This window comes from Oryx dammah, unplaced genomic scaffold, assembly GCF_014754425.2.
Source record: "Oryx dammah isolate SB20612 unplaced genomic scaffold, SCBI_Odam_1.1 HiC_scaffold_9, whole genome shotgun sequence".
NCBI classification, from domain to species: Eukaryota; Metazoa; Chordata; class Mammalia; order Artiodactyla; family Bovidae; genus Oryx; species Oryx dammah.
The window spans coordinates 43,907,099-43,926,491 of record NW_024070193.1 but is presented as its reverse complement, the minus strand read 5'-3'; the positions used below and the strand labels follow the sequence as shown (position 1 = coordinate 43,926,491).

The following is a 19,393-nucleotide window of genomic DNA, read 5'->3' as shown; positions in this document are numbered from 1 at the left end:
CTTTGGCCACCTCATGCGAAGAGTTGACTCATTGGAAAAGACTCTGATGCTGGGAGGGATTGGGGGCAGGAGTAGAAGGGGACGACAGAGGATGAGATGGCTGGATGGCATCACAGACTCGATGGACATGAATCTGAGTGAACTCCGGAAGTTGGTGATGGACAGGGAGGCCTGGTGTGCTGGGATTCATGGGGTCGCAAAGAGTCGGATAGCTCTGAGCTACTGAACTGAACTGAACTTTACTCAGGATGGTGGACAACTGCAAAGACATTCTCATTCCAGGGAGGCAGGGTCCTTCCTCCTCATTTCAGCTTGATTATGTTTAACAGCAGAGCTCCATTATCTCATCATTTTGGCAAGAGCTCCAATATTTTGGCCACCAGATTTGAAGAGCCAGCTCATTGGAAAAGACTCTAATGCTGGGAAAGATTGATGACATGAGGAAACAGGGACAACAAAAGATGAGATACTTGGGTGGCATCACCGACTCAATGACATGAATTTGAGCAAACTGCTGGAGATAGCGAGGGACAGGTGTTGCAGGATGGCAGACGCCTTCCAGGGCCTGAAACTGGGCTCTTGTCTAACGCTCGGAAATGAATTGTCCGAGGAGACACATCTGCTGACAAAGCAAGAGATTTTATTGGGAAAGGGCACCCAGATGGAGAGCAGTTAGGTAAGGAAACCCAGGAGAACTGCTCTGCCACGTGGCTCGCAATGTTGGGTTTTCTGGTGTTGGAATTAGTTTCCAGTTGGTCTTTGACCAATCATTCTAATTCAGAGTCTTTCCTGGTGGCGCACGCATCGCTCAGCCAAGATGGATGCTAGTGAGAGGGATTCTGGGAAGTGGACGGACACGCGGTGTCTCCTTTCGACCTTTCCTGAACTCTTCTGGTTGGTGGTGGCTTATTAGTTCTGTATTCCTTATCAGGATTTCCTGTCATAAAACAACTCATGCAAATGGTTACTATGGTGCCTGGCCAGGGTGGGCGGTTTCAATCAGTGTGCTTCCCCTAACAGAGGGACATTCATGCTGTCGCAAAGAGTTGGATGCGACTTAGGGACTGAACAACAGCAAGACAATTCACAAGGAAGTCATTTGTAACCTATGTTATTTATGGTGAGAACTGCTCTGGTTCACAAATAGATTGGATATTTCACTCACGAAGACATTCAGACGTTCGAGAAATTACTCTATAAAGCTCAGCTGCAATTCAAATTAAAACAGAAAGGTCCAATTCTTTCAGGGGGCGACACGAGTCCTGGGGGCCTGGGCCACGTGATTCACCTCTGCATCCTTGGGTTCTGGAATACAGCCACACCTGTTCTTTCGTTGAGAGGAATGAGCCCAGGAGCTCCGCCTTTCCTGCCGCCCCTGGGAAAGCTAGGAACCATAGAGATGTGGCGTCCTAGAGAGCCGAAACTGGGAGTTGGGTGAGCCCCCGGATGTCGCGATACCCGCGGGTCAGCCATTATTCTGGGCTTCAGGTGCCGTTGCATCCAGTTTTCGTGTCATCTCCTGGCGTCCCGGCGCCAAGGTAGTGGTCCCTAAGGCCGGAGCCGCCGCGGGAGACCCGGGTGAGCGGGGTGGGCTCGGGTCGGGTTGGCAAGCGCGGAGGGCGGCCCGGGTTGCGGCTTGAGCTCTCCAGGGCAGCTCAGCCCTCGCCGGCCCCTCTCTGCTCCTCTCCCTCAGGGCGGTCCCTCCACCTCTTGGTTGAGATGGACGCCTAGGCTGCGGCTTGCGGAATATACTGAAGACAGCGCCACTGTGTTTCTGTGTGTCTGTGGATTGGCTGTCAGTAGAATGTGCTGCCCCTTTGAGAAGAGTGACCTCAGTAGCCAGGTTCTCAGCTCAAGTCTTTCTGCTTTTTTCTCAGTCTTCTCTGAGGCTGATGCTGGATACAGCTTGAGACTTCCCTGGAGCAGGGACTCCCAGAATTCTTTTTTTTTTTTCCCTTGAAGGATGGATTGATTCCCATTTTTCTTTGTAATTTTATTGGCGTATACTTGGTTTTCAATTTTATGTTAGTTTGAGGTGTACAGCCAAGTGAGTCTGTTATACATATATCCACTCTTGATTCTTTACCTGTATAGGCCGTTACAGGGTATTGACTAGAGTTACCTCTGCCATACAGTATGTCTTTAATAGTTATATTTTGTATCTATAGTAGAGTGTATATGTCATTCCCAGTCTTCCAATTTATCCCCCCCACACCAAGTCCCATTTAAAACTTTGTAATGTAATGGTATTTAAGAAGCAAACTTAGGCCACGCATATCTCCATTGCCTCAGAGAATGTATTTTCACATTAAGTACAAATTTGAGTAAATGCTGTCTTTTGCAAGAAAGGTCATTATCAACCTGTGAGTGACTGTGTATGGTTATTGTTTTAATGAACTGTTGTTTGGAAACCATTGCTTTAGAATAGTTGTTTGGGTTTCAGAAGTCTTTTCTTAGATGCAGTTATTTTGTACTTTTGGGGTTAGAATCCCTGAGATTAGAATTTGCTCCCATAACTGAACTAGTTGAGTGGCCTCGAGTGAATAGCTTAGCTCCTCTGAGACTTCTTTTGTTCTTACTAACCTGTGCTTACAAATCTGTTGTGAGAAACAAGCATAATATATGCTTAAGGATTTATTTGTATCTCTGCAAAGTAAGAGTAAATAAAATTCTGATAATTGACTGTAGAAAATTATTTAGAAGTCTCTTTTCCCCCCATGTTTTATTTGTAGACCCTATTTTTTTAGAACAGTTTTAGGTCCATAGGAAAATTAAGCAGAAAATACAGAAACTTCTCATATGTTCCCTGCCCCTACACTTGCATAGCCCCCTCCAGTATCAACATCTCCCACCACTGGAGGGATAGAGTGGGAGTTTGGGGTTAGCAGATGCAAACTAGTATTTATAGAATGGATAAACAAGATTCTACTGTATAACTTAGGGAACTGTATTCAATATCCCGTGATAAACCTTAATGGAAAAGAATATTAAAAATGTATATGTATAATTGAATCACTTTGCTGTACAGCAGAAATTAACATGTATACCAACTGTAGGTCAATTTAAAAATCCCTCATAGTTTTGCCTTTTCCAGAAGCCATGTAGTTGGAATTGTAAAGTATATTGGACTTTGAGATTAGCTTCTTTCACTGGGTAACATACATTTATGTTTCCTTTGTATCTTTTCATGGCTTGATAGCTTCTTTTTAACACTGAATAATATTCTATTATCTGGATGTACCACAGTTTATCTGTTTACCCATTGAAGGATATCTTGGTTGATTCTTCGTGTTGACAGTTATGAATAAAGCTGCTAAAACATCCATGTGCAGGTTTTTGTGTGGACATATGTCTTCAGTTCGTTTGGATGAATACTGAAGAGCACAATTGCTAATTTATGGTAAGAGTATGGTTAGTTTTGTAAGAAAAGGCCAAACTGTCTTCCATAGTGGCTGTACTATTTTGCATTCCTACCAACGAATGACAATTTTTGTTGTCCCACATCTTCACCTGCGTTTGGTGTTGCCAGTGTTCTAGATTTTGGCCATTCTAAAAGGTATGTAACGGTATTTCATTGCTTTAACTTGCATTTCCCTGATGACATATATGATGCAGAGCATATTTTTATGCAGTTATTTGAAATCTGTGTATCTTCTTTGGCGAGGTGTTTGTTTAGGTCTTTAGTGGAAGCTACAAGTCCTCATCACTGGACTATCAGGGAATTCCCCTTTGGGTCATTTAAAAAAAAAAAGTGATTTATTTTTGACTGTGCTGGGTCTTTGTTGCTGTGCTCAGGCTTTCTCTAGTTCAGGCAAGTCGGAGCTACTCTTCATTGTGCTATGCAGACTGCTCATTTTGGTTGTTTCTCTTGTTGTGGAGGAGGGGCTCTGTGTACGTGGCCTCTGTAGTTGTGGTGCAAGGGCTTAGTTGCTCCTCAGCATATGGTATCTTCCTGGACCAAGAATTGAACCTGTGTCCCCTGCATTGGCAGGTGGATTCTTAGCCACTAAATCACCAGAGAAACCCACATGGGCATATTTTAATTGAGTTGTTTGTTTTCTTAATTGTTGAGTTTTAAGAGTTCTTTGTATGAAATATACAAAAGAAGGATATTAGGCTTTTATCAAGTATTTGTGTCTTTTGCAAGTATTTTCTTTCAGTCTATGGGTTGTCTTCTCATTCTTGACATTGCTTTTTCCAGAGCAGAATTTTTGAATTTTAATGAAGTCTACTTATTACTTCTTTCAAGGATCATGCCTTTTGAATGTATCTAAAAAGCTGTCGCCATACCCAAGGTCATCTAGGTTTTCTCCTAGGTTATCTTCCAGGATTTTTGTAGTTATGTATTTTATATTTAGGTCTCTGATCCATTTTGGGTTAATTTTTATGAAATATGTAAAGTTTGTGTCTAGATTGATTTTTTTTTTTTTTTGCATGTGAGTATCTGGTTGTACCAGCACCATTTGCTGAAAAGACTATCTTTGTTCCATCTTACTACCTTAATTCTATCAAAGATCAGTTGACTCTATTCATGTGGGTATATTTCTGGACTTTCTATTCTGTTTCATTGATTTGTCTGCACTTTGCCAATACTGCACTGTCTTCATGACTGTAACTTTTTAGAAAGTCTTGATGTTAGGTAGTGTCAGTCCCTCAACTCTGGGTAGTATTGGGTAGTGTCAGTCCCTCAACTTGACGATACTGAGGGAGAAGTCCTTCAGTATTGTGTTAGTTATTCTGGGTAGCTTCTCCAGGTGAACTTTAGAATCAGTTTGTTGATACGTACAAAATAGCTTGGTGAGTTATTGGAGTTGCATTGACTCAGTAGATAAGGTTGAGAAGAACTGGAATTTTGACAGTACTCTTTCTAGCTGTGAGCATGGGATAGAAATAGTTTTTAAAAATTCCTTTCCATCACTGCCAGATCAATGACCAAAGAACTGCTCAAGTGTTCTTTCCCTACTAATACTTTAGAACTTTATTTGCTTAGACTACAGGTTTCCCCTAATATCTGAAAATAGTGTTCTTATGAAACCTTCATAAGCTCAAATGGTGTAAAGCAAAAGAGCAGTTACCTTAGGACACATCTTGCTAACAGATGTACAAAGTAAAACTGGATAAAGCACAGATGCTCACAGACTCAGGTTAAGTCCATGGTGGCTTGATGCTGAGATACTGAGTGTAGTTCCTATGGAATGGGCATGGCAGTGCCACTCTGGCTACTTGGGGTACCTCTTGCTACCTCTTAGTAGCCTTTAGAATTTGCTTCTGTTTACTTACCACTTCACTCTAGTTCTGCAACCTTACCTCAAAGTTTTCTTCCTTTCTCTGATTTGCACAGAACATTTCTAACAGAGATATAAGTGTTGTTACTCCTTTGCTTTAGAAATTACAGTTTCTTCCTGGAATAGCTTTCCTAATATTCCAGGGATCTTTTTATTTTTTCTTTAAAGCCTAACCCAAAATTATCTCCATGAATTTTTACTGTGCTTGTTCATCTTCCTGTTAACTGTACTTGTACTTTGTATTACAATTACATTTTATTTTGCTCTCCACTGCTCTGTTATAAGCATGAACTTTAAGGGTCCACATGTTAAATAAAATTAATGGGGCATTCAGATATGTCACTGATAGTGATGTAACTGTTACAGCCTTAAAAGTGTAAACTATTCCTACCTTTCTGCTAAACAGTTTCTTTTCTGGGGATTTTTCCTGAAGAAATAAGTAGAAATGTAACCAAAAATTCTTTAGCAAAGATGGTCATTGTAGCTTAATTTGTAATAGGAGAAAATTATGAATAATTAAATGTCCAACAGCAGTGGATTACTTAAGTATGAATGGATTGATACACTCTTAAGAATAATGATTAAAGGATATTTGATATTGGACTTCCATGGTGGTCCAGTTGTTAAGACTCTGGGCTTCCAATTCAGGGGGTACAAGTTCAGTCCCTTGTTGCAGAACTCAGATCCCACATGCCTCGTGGCAAGAAAAAAAAAAGGAATTTCATGTTTTTGATATCAGCAATGGTCTGGATAACATGAATATTAATGTCCCTAGAGCCTTGGGCTGGGGCTTCTGTCAAAGGAGAAACTGCCCAGAATCTAGAACTCTGCATTCAGCAAGGTTTCTTCATTACTGGGGGCTAACTGGGGTGTGGAAAATCTGATTGTGTCTCTGGGTTAACGTTAACAATGATTTCTTTAGGTCTTATAGATGATGTTCTTCAAGCTCTAAGGAAGAAGTCAAGCAAGGATTGAGGGACCCTGGAGAGGAGCCTGTCTTAAATGGCAACAATGACAAGAGAAAATTGGGCCCACAATGCTCTGCGACAAGAGGGCCTTGTTAAAGGGAAGGATGATACCTGGAAGTGGGGAACCAGCTTCCAAGGGAGTAGCTCCACTGTTTGGGAGACCTCCCACCTGCACTTTAGACAGTTACGTTATCACGAGACATCTGGACCCCAGGAGGCACTGAGCCGGCTCCGGGAGCTCTGTCGCCGGTGGCTGAGGCCGGAAGCACGCACCAAGGCCCAGATCCTGGAGCTGCTGGTGCTGGAGCAATTCCTGAGCATCCTTCCTGGAGAGATACGGACCTGGGTGCAGATCCATCGGCCCGGGAGTGGTGAGGAGGCCGTGGCCCTGGTAGAAGAGTTGCAGAAAGACCTTGATGGACCAACATTAAAAGTGAGAAAGGGAAATTGGGGAGTAGGCCCAGGACAGGCTGGGATAGAAAATGATCCTGTGATTTTCATTAACAGTAACACAGCAGCAACCCTTATGCTAATTAAAACAGGTTCATGAGCTCTTCAGACCATAGAATATCTGTCTGGAGAAATGGATTTATGGTTGGGATCTTTGGACCAATTCAAAATCAACACAGAGCGTTGACTCTGCTTTGTCTCCCTGGGTGATGCTTGCTAATTCTGAGTTTGATTCAAGAATCTGAAGAGCATAATGTTCCTAAGAGGTCCTCTAAACAGAAGCAAGTATGTTTGTAAAGTCTGTTTGGATTGGTGTTGTAAACCTGGAGTATGAAAAGTTGTGGAGAGCAAGAATGAAGCTTTCTAGATCTGGAAAGATCACTCTATGTGTTCCCCTACTGGGGACTGTGTGAGACAAGAGATTGGGTTAAGATGTTTGCCTCTGATCAGATTTTATATCCTTGGCTATTAAATTGGGATCTTAACATGGTTTCTAGTATGTGTCAGATCTCTTTCTGTTGATCTGGAGCCCACTAGAAACATTTCTATATGAAAAGTCTGAAATATAATTTGGGAGGGATATCAAGGATAGACTTGTTTGTTTTAATCATGAAAATGAAGAATTTTAGAGCTGTGTTGTTTATTACTAATCACTAAGCCATTGTTCTCATTCAAGGGATAAAAAATGGAGGCAGGAAAATGTTCACTGGATTGCCTTTGTGAGACATCTAGTTAGCAGCAAAACCAGATGTCTAGACTTCTAATGTTCCTTCTATTGGAGCAGGAGGGGATGAGAAAAGTTGTGAATAAGTAGAACCCAGTGTTTTAGATTAAACCTGAAGCTGAAGACTTGTAGATTAAGTCTGAAGCTCTTAATTGCTTGTTACTTCCCATTCCCTCCTTAACCCACACCCAGGTCTGGCTTCTGTTTCTACCGTTCTGTTCAGTCTCCTCTGGGAAAGGTCACCAGTACCATGAGTGGGGCTAGAGGGCAGCTCCGTTGTTCTCAAGGCAAAGCTTTCCTGCTGTTTTGATGCTCCATACTTGAGGTGGGTCACTCTCATCTCACAGTTCTAGACTATATGGGCAGAAAGAGGTCCATGGTGGTTAGGTGAGTTCATTTGCTGGAGGTGCAGGAAGAGTCAGCTTATTGTGTTCTGCTTGTTCCCAGGTTCCAGCCTTTGTCCAGGACCAAGACACTTTCCAGGAGGGTCTGAGTACTCCAGGAATAGAACTTCCTCATGCACCCACTGGCAGCCACATATCAGCTGAAATTCGCTCAAATTCTCTTACTGACCCAGTGGTGTTTGGCTTGCTCCAGGATCCTCAGCATGGTAACTTATTCTGTGGGTCTGGCTTTGGACATCCTCAGGACTCTTGCTGGGTCTCACCTTCCTACTCCCAGATAGCTACTTCCTCTTCTGCAGTTCTGTGAGTCCCTTAGGATGCCAAACTCTTTTCTCTTCTCCCTTGTGTCATTGCTTGGGTCCCTCTGATCCTTTATCCATTCTTATTACTAATTTTTGCACTTTTCCTGCCCTGCACATGGGGGTCAGAAAAGATTTGTGTGTCATTTTCTAGCCATTATTGCCTAGTTCTTGCAGTTATGTGTCTTTCTGAACTCCTATTTTATAGAAGATAAACTTACTGGATTTGGACAGGAATGACAGTTATCTCATATGCAGCTTTTTCTTCTTCAGATTCTCCTGCCCCTGAAGCTTCTGCCCTTTCCCAGGAAGAGAACCCCAGAAACCAATTAATGGCTCTCATGCTCTTGACAGCCCAGCCCCAGGTAAGATTTGCTACCTCTTTTCTTCCTAAGGCCCTATCTGCACTACCTAATTGTGGCTCAAATGTACATTCGCTCATCCTAGCGCTTGGGTGTTCAGTCAGCTCCCATCTTTGAATCAAGGTCCCTTCTATTGAAGGGCAGAGTTCATGTGGGATCTCAGGCATCTCTCTGATATCCCTCCTCATGCCCTTATAACATGTCTCTTCCCCAAAAGTGAAAGGAACCCTTCAGTAGGGGAGCTTCCTGGGCATGGATAATCTCACACATGCCTGTCATTTCAGGAATTGGTGATGTTTGAGGAGGTGTCAGTATGCTTCACTTCAGAAGAATGGGCATGTTTGAGCCCAGTTCAGAGGGCCTTGTACTGGGATGTGATGCTGGAGAATTACGGAAATGTAACTTCCTTAGGTAAGGACCCTTTCTTCCCACAATTTGCACCTTTACTTCATCAGCTTTTGTTTATTTTTCTCTTTTTTCTTTTTACACCTCTGTGACTCCCTGCAGTGTAAGTGCAGATTCTTAACCACTGGGCCACCAGAGAAGTCCCAGCTTTTGTGGAACTTTTTGCTATGCTGCAGCTGCTGCTGCTGCTAAGTCGCTTCAGTCGTGTCTGACTCTGTGTGACCTCAGAGACGGCAGTCCACCAGGCTCCCCCGTCCCTGGGATTCTCCAGGCAAGAACACTGCAGTGGGCTGCCATTTCCTTCTCCAATTTGCTACGCTAATTATGAACATAGCATAGCATACTTATTTTGAAAAATACTTGAAGGAAAAAAATTTTAAACCGACTTTTTACAAACAACTACCCTCAAAATTTTGGTATTTTACCTTTTTGGCCTTTTCTATGTATTGGAGAGGTTTTTTTTTTAATACATTGTCTTGAGAGTGTGTGTCTGTGAATATGTACAGTTTTATAGCTTGCTTTCTTTGCATTTACCTCAACTCGTATTATCACACATTCTTTGCAAACATTATCTGTATTGGCTGGATAATTTGTGTCATAATTTAGTTAGCCATTTCTGTATTTTAGATAATTACTGTAATAATCTTTCTCTACGCCTAATGTTTCTTTTTATTTTTAATTCTCATTATTTTTTAGAAGTAGAATCACTAGGCCTAAATTAATTATTTTAAGGCTCTTGCTTCCTACTGCCAAATTGCTTTCCATATTGATGTCAGTCCTCTCTGCTCTTACCAGCTGTACACAAGAACCACTCCTTTGGCTCTGCCCTCATTGATACTGAGTAGTCCCACTCTTTTAATTGTTGTTTATATAATTTTTTATGTTGTAATATATATTCTGAATTTCTTTGATTAGTAACAAGAGTATTTTTAAAAAACCTGTTAGCCATTTATGTTTCTAACATTAAACATGTACATGCTGCTATGTAATTGGCATCTATGGGAATGATGTGATTCTTCCCTTAAGTAGCATGATTTGGGAGATGAATACAGAAAGAATAAACAAGGCAGAGTGAAATAATTGGAATTAGAGTGGCATAAGTCTCTTGAGATGGAAATGGAGAGGACAAAGCAACCAGTACCATTCCTGGGAGTAAGAAAACGCCATGAAGGAGGTAGCTTTGAATTTCATTGTCTAAGTATCATTCTTTACATTTGGCAGCTTTATGACACTGAATTTTTATTCCAAGAACATTGTATATCATTACATTTCTTCATGCTGCCTTTGTCTGTTTCAGGCCTGTTTTAAAAGTGCCTTCAGGTAGATCTTACATAATTCTGGTTATATTGACTCTTTGGAATAGGAATCTTTTCTGATATTTTCTAACTGATCAGTTTGCATATATGAAAATATTTAATTTTTGTATGTTAATTTTGTACTTAGCAACCTTAGTAAATTTTTTTATTGTTCATAGTAATTTATACTGTATATTTTTACATTTATGAGGATATGTCTTTTAGTATCTCTAAGGATATGTCTTTTAGTATGTCTGTTAGTATCTCAGCTGTGGTGTGATGGTCAAATATTTTGTAGATTTGATATTTTGATATATATTCCTAAACTGCTTTTTATCAATGACGTACCAATTTATACATCCACACAAAGAGCCCAAGAGGGCCTATTTCCCCTGTATGTGCTTGTGATTTGGTCACTTTTAAATCTTTGCTAGCTAGATGAACAGTCCTATCCTTTGGGGTTTTTTTTTTCCATTTCTTTGATTATTGGTACTATTATGTTTGTTGTTATTTTAGGTTTATTCATATCCTTTCTACATATTTCTTTTGTTTATTAGAACTGGTAACCCTTTGTCACATGTTGTGCATTTTCCCATTTGTTTGCCTTTCTGTGCTTGTTATGAGTTTAAGTCTTAGAAAATCTTTCAAACAGCAATATTTTCCTTTATGGTGTCTTTCTCCATAAAAATACTATTTTTTAAATCACATGTATTTTATTCAGACATTTTCTTTGTTTTATTTTTATATTTATGCAGAATGACCTAGGAATCAAATTTGTTTGCTCACTTTTTTGTTTAATCCAAGTGATTTTCAGTAGTTCTAATGTGATTTACTATATAACCCATCTTTCTTTTTAGAAATTTTAAAACATGTTTGAATGGGTTAATTAATTTTATGAGAAACACTCACCATGGATCCATAGCTTATGCTGTAAGCCAAAATAAATTCCAGATTGGTCTAAATAAAGGTTAAACTTAAAAAATAATAAAATAGAATTCCTTATTTATTCTAGCTCTTTGAGGAAAAAGAAGTTTGAATCAACTTTAATAAGTAAGATATGCTCTAACTGCAGTGTTGTTGGGGCTTTGGGCAAGCAGATACCGAAGTACTTACGTTCTTTGACCTAGTAGTTCTGATTTGAGGAGGATACCTTAAGGAAATGGTTCAGAAAGAGGGAAAATAAGTAATATGTCTAAAGACAGTCCCAGCAAGAAATTGACAATGATTAAAATTTGGGAACAACCAGATTTCCTCAGATAAAGTACTACGTAGCCCATGGTGTTCTCACCTGGGAGTAGACTGACACTATCAAATCTGACAGTTTTATGGACTCAGTTTCTGTGCATTGATAAGCTGGTCGAAAAGCAGTCTTCAGGGCTTCCCTGTTGGTTCTGTGGTAAAGGATCCATCTGCCAGTGCAGCAGACGTGGGTTTGATCCCTGGTCTGGGAAGATCTCATATGCTGCAGAGCAACTAATGCAGTGTGCCATCACTGTTGAGCCTGTGCTCTGGAGCCTGGGAGCCACAGCTACTGAAGCCCACATGCCCTAGAGCCTGTGCTCTGCAACAAGAGAGGCCACCACAGTGAGAAGCCCACACACTGCAACTAGAGAGTAGCCCCTGCTTGCTACAACTTGAGAAAAGCCCAAGCAGAAGACCCAGCAAAGCCAAAAACTAACTTTTTTAAAAAAGAGCAGACTCCCAGATAGCTTGCACATACTTCTTCAATATATAAAAGAATTATAAATGTTCATTTAAGAGATTGGAATAGAATTTAAAGGCAGTTATTCAAGAAATATTAAGTATCTCTCACATCAAGCTTAATTCCTGCCTTAAAGTACATTCCAGTTGAATTGACAGACATTTACAAAAATAAGTACAATACAATGTAACAAATGCTATATAATAAAAGTATGCATGAGTGTGGGAGGACATAGGAGCTTGGTATGATGAAAGAACTGGGAGAGTAGGAGGAGAGGTGGGTGGTTTAGAGAAAGATTTACAGAGGGAAGTGACTTTTTTGTGGGGAAGGGGCTATACCACTTGTGGGATCTTAGTTCCCCAACCAGAGGTTGAACCTGAGCCCTAGCAGTGAAAACACCAAATCCTAACCACTGGACTGCCAATGAAATCCCAGATGCTATTAATATGATTTCTTAATTTTCTTTTTTTTTTATTATTCGGTGCTATGGTACAGAAATACACTGCTTTTGTATATTAATGTTTATCCTACAACCTTGCTGAACCTTAATTCAGGTAGTCTTTTGGTTGCTTCATTCAGTTCAGTTCAGTTCAGTCACTCAGTCGTGTCCAACTCATTGCGACCCCATAGACTGCGTCACGCCAGGCCTCCCTGTCCATCACCAACTTCCGGAGTTTACCCAGACTCATGTCCATTGAGTCGGTGCTGCCATCCAACCATCTCCTCTGTCATCCCCTTCTCCTCTCGCCTTCAATCTTTCCCAGCATCAGGGTCTTTTCCAATGAGTCAGTTCTTCGCATCAGGTGGCCAAAGTATTGGAGTTTCAGCTTTAGTATCAGCCCTTCCAGTGAACACTCAGGACTGATCTTGAGGATGGACTGGTTGGATCTCTTTGCAGTCCAAGGGATTCTCAAAAGTCTTCTCCAACACCACAGTTCAGAAGCATCAATTCTTTTGTGCTAAGCACAATGATGTATTACATTAATTGATTATCTGATGTTATACAAATATTTGCCTTCCTGTGATAAATCCCACTTGGTCATGGTGTAGAATTCTGTTTATGTGTTGCTGGAGTCAGCTAATATTTGATGAGAGTCTTTTTTTTTTTTTTTCTTTTAATTTGCTTATTTGGCTGTGCTGGTTCCTCATTGCTATGTGGGCTCTTTTCTAGTTGTGGTGAGCAGGAACTACTCTCTAGTTACAGTGCGCAGGCTTCTCATGGTGGTGGCTTCTCTTGTTGCAAAGCACAGGATCTAGGGGATGCAGGCTTCAGTTGTTGTGGCTCCTGGACTCTAGAACACAGATTCAGCAGCTATGGCTTAGTTTTTCTGCAGCATGTGGTATCTTCCCAGACCAGGGATTGAACCCATATCTGTTGTATTGGCAGGCAGGTTCTTTACTACTGAACCACCGGGAAACCCCTGTTGAGGATTCTTTGGCTCTATTCATAAAGATATGGTTGTTTGTAGTTTTGTCTGTTTTTTTGTAATATCTTTGTCTGCTTTTAGTATGTAGGTAATACTGGCTTCATAGAATTAGTTGAGAAGTGTTTACACCTTTTTTGTTTATTAGAAAAGTTTGTGAAGAATTGGTATTCATTCTTTTAATGTTTGGTAGAATTCATCAGTGAAACAGTTTGGGTCTGGGCTTTTCTTTGTGGGTAGTTTTTTGTCTACTGATTCTATTTCATTGCTTATTATGGAACTATTCAGATTTTCTGTGTCATCCCGAGTCAATTTTAGTACATTGTGTCTTTCTAGAAATTTGGCCATTTCATTTTTTTTTTTTTTTTGACCATTCCATCTTAAGAAGTTGTTCAGTTAGCACAGAATCATTCATGGTATTAAACTTTTTTTTTTTCCTGTAAGATCAGTGGTAATTCCAATGGGGGTGACTTTTGTCCTTAGTTTTTAAGCCTGTAAGTTTGGGCAGGTAGCAAATTGGGAAGAGGAAGAGCAAATTCAGGAAGCGAAAGGGGCATGGGCGGTGATAGGAAAGCAAGCAAAAACATGACATATTTGGGCATCTGTACATAGTTTTCCATGCCTAGAGTCTATAGACATAAAGGGTACTAATAAGCAAAGCCAGAAAAGTAGCAGATAGTGGAGGATAGCCTCTCTTGGGCTGTTCTTGTCATTTGTGCATTATCCTATAGGCAATGAAGCATTGTTTGTTTTGAGCAGGTGAGTGATATGATCAAATATACGTATTGGAAAGATAATTAGCAATGGAGTGGACATGGATTAGAGGACTGGGGAGGATTGGAGGTAGGGAAGCCTGTCTTTGTCTTGCCTACTTAACCAAAGATTGCAGAAAATAATCAGCTCCCTCTATCATTCTGATATTTTTTTCCCCAAGTCCCTTAAAGCTCATTAGGCCCACACATAGTTTGATTTCTATACTAAAATTCCATTTATCCAGCTAATTAGCTAGTGTATATATATATGAATCCTTTATTTCTTAACCATTTTCCATTTCTGTTTAACTACTTGCAACACTTCTATTTCTTAAAATGCTTCTACTTCCTTAAAGAAAGAAAACTTTCCTTTCAACCAGCATTCTGCTTAAATTGTAAAACCAGTCTGTTAACACTCCTTTCCTATGTATTTTCTCTGTATTTGGGTAGAATACTGTCTCAAATAGAAGATAATGTTATTATTATTTATATAATTTTATTTATTAGATAATTTGGGGAACTAGTTCATAATTTTTCTCACATTTGGATGGTGAAAATGAGTTTCCAAAACATATAAAATATACATCATTTCATATTTTAAAATATTTGAGAATATTAGAGTCATAAAGAGGTTAACTAGTTTAGCCTCACTATTTTATAGATGTTTTCATAGTTTTTAATGTCTCTATATTTTTTCTTTTCATTCAGTATTTTTTATATATAACTACATGATGGAGTCTAATGTAGACCTGATATTTTTGTGAAATTAAATTTTCCATTTCTCAATTTTAAAATAAGAATTCGAGGTGTTAAGTTGCTTTTTAATAGATTTTTTTCCCTGTAGATTAATTACTTTCAAGTAATTAAAAAATGTTGAGGATGCACTTGACTCTTCAAAAGTTAAAGATTGCCTTCAGAGTTTTTAGGTATATTTTCTTTCTTTGAGAGTTCCCATCTTCTTAGCATGAAGAAGAAAAAAAAAAAAGATAGTTCTTTATAAGCCCCATCCAGCTTCATGAGCTTATATATGAACCACCTGTATTAAGATCCTTCTCTAGTTCTTCTTGCATCTGTTTATTCAACATCCTTTCTATGTTTCCATCTGCTCCCTGAAGGCAACGAGCTTAGAAGTATCTCAGAATGAATTCTGTGTTAATCCGTTTATAACATTCTGTCAGTGTAGCATTCTGCTTTGTACTCCCTTTTAATGAAAAGCTTTTCTTTTTTGTGTGCATGTAAAAGTATCCTAGTTGTTTTAAAGTCTTTTGAAGATCTTGTTGTTGCTGACACAGGGATATGGTAATATTTGCATCTTTAATTTCTTTTACCAGAATGGGAGACCATGACTGAGAATGAGGAGGTGACATCCAAGTTGAACATATCTCAAAGAGCAGATTCTCAGAGAGGAATATCAAAAAGATTTCAAGGAGGTGTTCCGCAGCTTCTTGACTTTGAGGAAGAGTGTGAATGGCAAGTTTTTTCAAGTCAGTGGGGAAATGAAGCAAAGGAAAGAGATACACTGAAGAAAGGTTCCCTGTGTGAACGAGACAAGAAAAAAAGGACTCCACCAGAAAAACGAGGCCAAAAGTGGAAGGAATTTGAAGAAAGCTTGGCTTCAGATTCAGCTTTTTCTGAAAGTTTAATAGGTGCTGAAGGAAAGAAGCTGTATAAATGTGATATATGTTGTAAACATTTCAATAAAATCTCGCATCTTATAAATCATCGGAGGATCCACACTGGGGAGAAACCTCATAAATGTAAGGAGTGTGGAAAAGGCTTTATTCAGCGCTCAAGCCTTCTAATGCATTTACGAAACCATTCTGGCGAGAAACCTTATAAATGTAATGAATGTGGGAAAGCCTTCTCTCAGAGTGCTTACCTTCTAAACCATCAGAGAATCCACACTGGGGAGAAACCTTATAAATGTAAGGAGTGTGGAAAGGGCTTCTATAGGCACTCAGGCCTTATTATACATCTAAGACGCCATTCCGGGGAGAGACCTTATAAATGTAATGAGTGTGGCAAAGTTTTTTCTCAGAACGCTTACCTCATTGACCACCAGAGGCTCCACAAAGGAGAAGAACCTTATAAATGTAACAAGTGTCAGAAAGCTTTCATTCTGAAGAAGAGCCTCATTCTGCACCAGAGGATCCACTCTGGGGAAAAACCCTATAAATGTGATGAATGTGGGAAAACTTTTGCCCAGACCACTTACCTGGTTGACCATCAGCGGCTCCACAGTACAGAGAACCCATATAAATGTAAAGAGTGTGGAAAAGTTTTCATTCGAAGCAAAAGCCTCCTCCTACACCAGAGAGTTCACACAGAAAAGAAGACTTTTGGTTGTAAAAAATGTGGGAAGATTTTCACTTCTAAGTCAAGTCTCATTGAGCATAAGAGGATGCATAGCAGAGAGAAGCCTTATAAATGTACTGAGTGTGGGAAAGCCTTCACTCAGAGTGCTTACCTTTTTGACCATCAGAGACTCCACAACGGGGAGAAGCCCTATGAATGTAATGAATGTGGGAAAGTTTTCATTTTGAAAAAGAGCCTCATTTTACATCAGAGGTTCCACACTGGAGAGAATCTCTATGAATGTAAAGACTGTGGCAAAGTCTTTGGTTCTAACAGAAACCTCATTGACCACGAGAGACTCCACAATGGGGAGAAGCCCTATGAATGTCGAGAGTGTGGGAAAACCTTCATTATGAGCAAAAGTTTCATGGTCCATCAGAAGCTCCATACACAAGAGAAGGCCTACAAATGTGAGGATTGTGGGAAGGCTTTCAGTTACAACTCAAGCCTGCTCGTACATCGGAGAATCCACACCGGGGAAAAGCCCTTTGAATGCAGTGAATGTGGAAGAGCTTTCAGTTCTAACAGAAACCTCATTGAACATAAGAGAATCCACAGTGGTGAGAAACCGTATGAGTGTAATGAGTGTGGCAAATGCTTCATTCTGAAGAAAAGCCTCATAGGACATCAGAGGATTCACACAAGGGAAAAATCTTACAAATGTAATGACTGTGGGAAAGTCTTCAGTTACCGCTCAAACCTTATAGCCCATCAGAGAATCCACACTGGTGAGAAGCCTTATGCATGTAATGAGTGTGGGAAGGGCTTTACTTACAATAGAAATCTTATTGAACATCAAAGAATTCACAGTGGAGAAAAAACCTATGAATGTCATATATGTAGAAAAGTGCTTACCTCTAGTAGAAATCTTATGGTACATCAAAGAATCCATACTGGAGAAAAACCTTATAAATGTAGTGAGTGTGGAAAAGACTTTAGTCAGAACAAAAACCTTGTTGTACATCAGAGAATGCATACTGGGGAAAAACCGTATGAATGTGAAAAGTGTAGAAAATCTTTTACTTCTAAGAGGAATTTAGTTGGCCACCAGAGAATCCACACAGGAGAGAAACCATATGGGTGTAATGACTGTAGTAAAGTTTTTAGGCAAAGAAAAAACCTAACTGTACATCAGAAAATTCATACAGATGAAAAAAACTGTGAATGTGATGAGTCTGAAAAAGAATTCTCTCAGACTTCAAACCTTCATCTTCAACAAAAAATCCAGTCTTTGGAGGATTTTGGGTCCTGCTCTCTTGGGTCCAAATTCTCTTGGGTCCAAAATGCCAGTGAGTCCAAGATCAAGATTCAGAAAATCTAGTATTGTGTAAAATGGAATAGCATCCCTGCCTCTGTAAGTGACTGTTAGATAAATGGAAGCATATGGTTTTTATAAGGAAAAAAAGTCATGATTGACCCTTTTGTAGACAAGTGTGTTGCATGAGGCAGAAAGTTAATCTAGACTTTCAAGACTACAAAAACATAAGCCAAATTCTAGTTAAAAGATATTCTGTTCCAAATCATTTCTTATGAACCTAAAAAAGGACTTTGAAGCACTTAAAGATTCTGAAGAAACTGAATTATGATTTATAAGATATAATGAAGATATTGTAAATGATAGCAAAAATATCTTTGTATTAAAAAGTGTATGTTTTCAAAGATAACGTATATATGGTACATCTTAAAGATAGTATCACTGCTAGAGAATGTCTGTACAGACAGTGTGATTAAGACATACAAAACATGAAGTTGGGTGTGCAGGACTGCTCTTTGAGGACAATTTAAGTACACTGGATTTGGAATCTGAAAACCTAGGTTTGGATCCTGGCTCTTTCACTTATGAGCTCTGTGATGTTATGTCAGTCTCGAAGTCTCAGTTTCTCTGTCAGTCAAATACTGGCATAACCCCTACTTCATAGAATTGTTTTGAGCATTTAGTAAAAGGATCATGTGACAGTACTTTATGAAATAATTTAATTGTCAATAAAATTGGATAAAAGAGATATGCTCAAAATCTGGAAAATGGCATAATGTAGTGTTTGTTCATCAAGTTAATATTAGGACTTCATGAAACTCAAAAGTTTAATTTTTATAGTAAGAGGAAGTATGGTGGATGGTTAACTTTGGAATTTAGTACTCTAAAAAAACTTTAAAAAACAGCTTTTTAAATGTTTAAGGGAGATAATATATAATATACCTAGTTTGTTTTTATGGAAAAAAAAATTGGCTTACTAAATAATGTCTTGCCATTAATTTGATGCCAAGAAAAAACAGCTTATTTTTCAACCTTTGAATTTTAAACCTAGCGGATGTAGAGTGTCAAAATAGAAGGACATTCCTATGTCACTTTCCTTGCTGACGGGGAAAAAATCCTTAACCTCATCCCCAGAGCTGATTATCTCTGCTGCTGTCATTCTCACTTCTAATCAATATTTCGTGACATACAAATGGCTTGTTACTCAAGAAACAACATTCTATCCCAGCACTCAACTTACCACGTAAGTTTTTTTACACAGCCTAGTCCTTCAAATCTCTGATTATACCAATTCAGAATCCATCTCTGAGTTGTCAGTCCCATTTACTCCCAGTGAACCAATCATTCATTCATTCTGTACCCTTTTGTACATTTGTAAACTTAATTCTTCTTGTATTCTTGGTTTGGTAATTTTATGTTGTAATTCTCAGAACGCCAGTTCTGTCACTGAAGTATAAATGCCTTAATATTGGGATTTTCTTTTCTGATACTTAGCAGCGTTGCAGTGGTGTGTTGATTATAGTAAGTGTTATGAATTCAACCCTGAAGTTTTTTGAGGGCTGATTCCTTTTTAGACCAAAAGAACCAAGAGTGAAAACTGGAAGGGGCCTGAGTTAAAAGTCTGAAGGCCTTAAGAGTCAGATTCTGCCACTTTTCCTTGACAAATGGTTTCATTTCTTGGAGCCTTGATTTCTTCATTTGTTAAACAGAAGG

The 19,393-nt window shown here is 39.3% G+C and overlaps 1 protein-coding gene across 3 annotated transcripts; it reads left to right on the top strand.

Moving 5' to 3' along the window:
• Positions 1-1,315: 1,315 nt before the first annotated feature.
• On the top strand, positions 1,316-19,173 carry LOC120867701 (zinc finger protein 197). 3 transcript variants are annotated; one of them, XM_040246048.1, is made up of 6 exons: positions 1,316-1,578; positions 6,208-6,686; positions 7,875-8,037; positions 8,404-8,495; positions 8,777-8,903; positions 15,402-19,173. In XM_040246048.1, the coding sequence occupies exons 2-6, from the start codon at positions 6,288-6,290 to the stop codon at positions 17,744-17,746; spliced, it is 3,126 nt and encodes a 1,041-aa protein (XP_040101982.1). In that variant the 5' UTR covers positions 1,316-1,578; positions 6,208-6,287; the 3' UTR covers positions 17,747-19,173. The 3 variants fall into 3 exon arrangements, with proteins under 3 accessions (XP_040101982.1, XP_040101983.1, XP_040101984.1); XM_040246049.1 differs by lacking the exon at positions 1,316-1,578 and having other exon boundaries at positions 4,835-6,686; XM_040246050.1 differs by lacking the exon at positions 1,316-1,578 and having other exon boundaries at positions 6,595-7,752.
• Positions 19,174-19,393: the final 220 nt, after the last annotated feature.

Excerpts from the sequence above, each read along its gene's own strand:
- LOC120867701 (XM_040246048.1), top strand. The coding sequence starts at position 6,288 with ATGGCAACAATGACAAGAGAAAATTGGGCCCACAATGCTCTGCGACAA. Across the intron at positions 6,687-7,874 it reads TTGATGGACCAACATTAAAA|GTTCCAGCCTTTGTCCAGGA; the intron begins GTGAGAAAGGGA and ends GCTTGTTCCCAG. Across the intron at positions 8,904-15,401 it reads CGGAAATGTAACTTCCTTAG|AATGGGAGACCATGACTGAG; the intron begins GTAAGGACCCTT and ends TTCTTTTACCAG.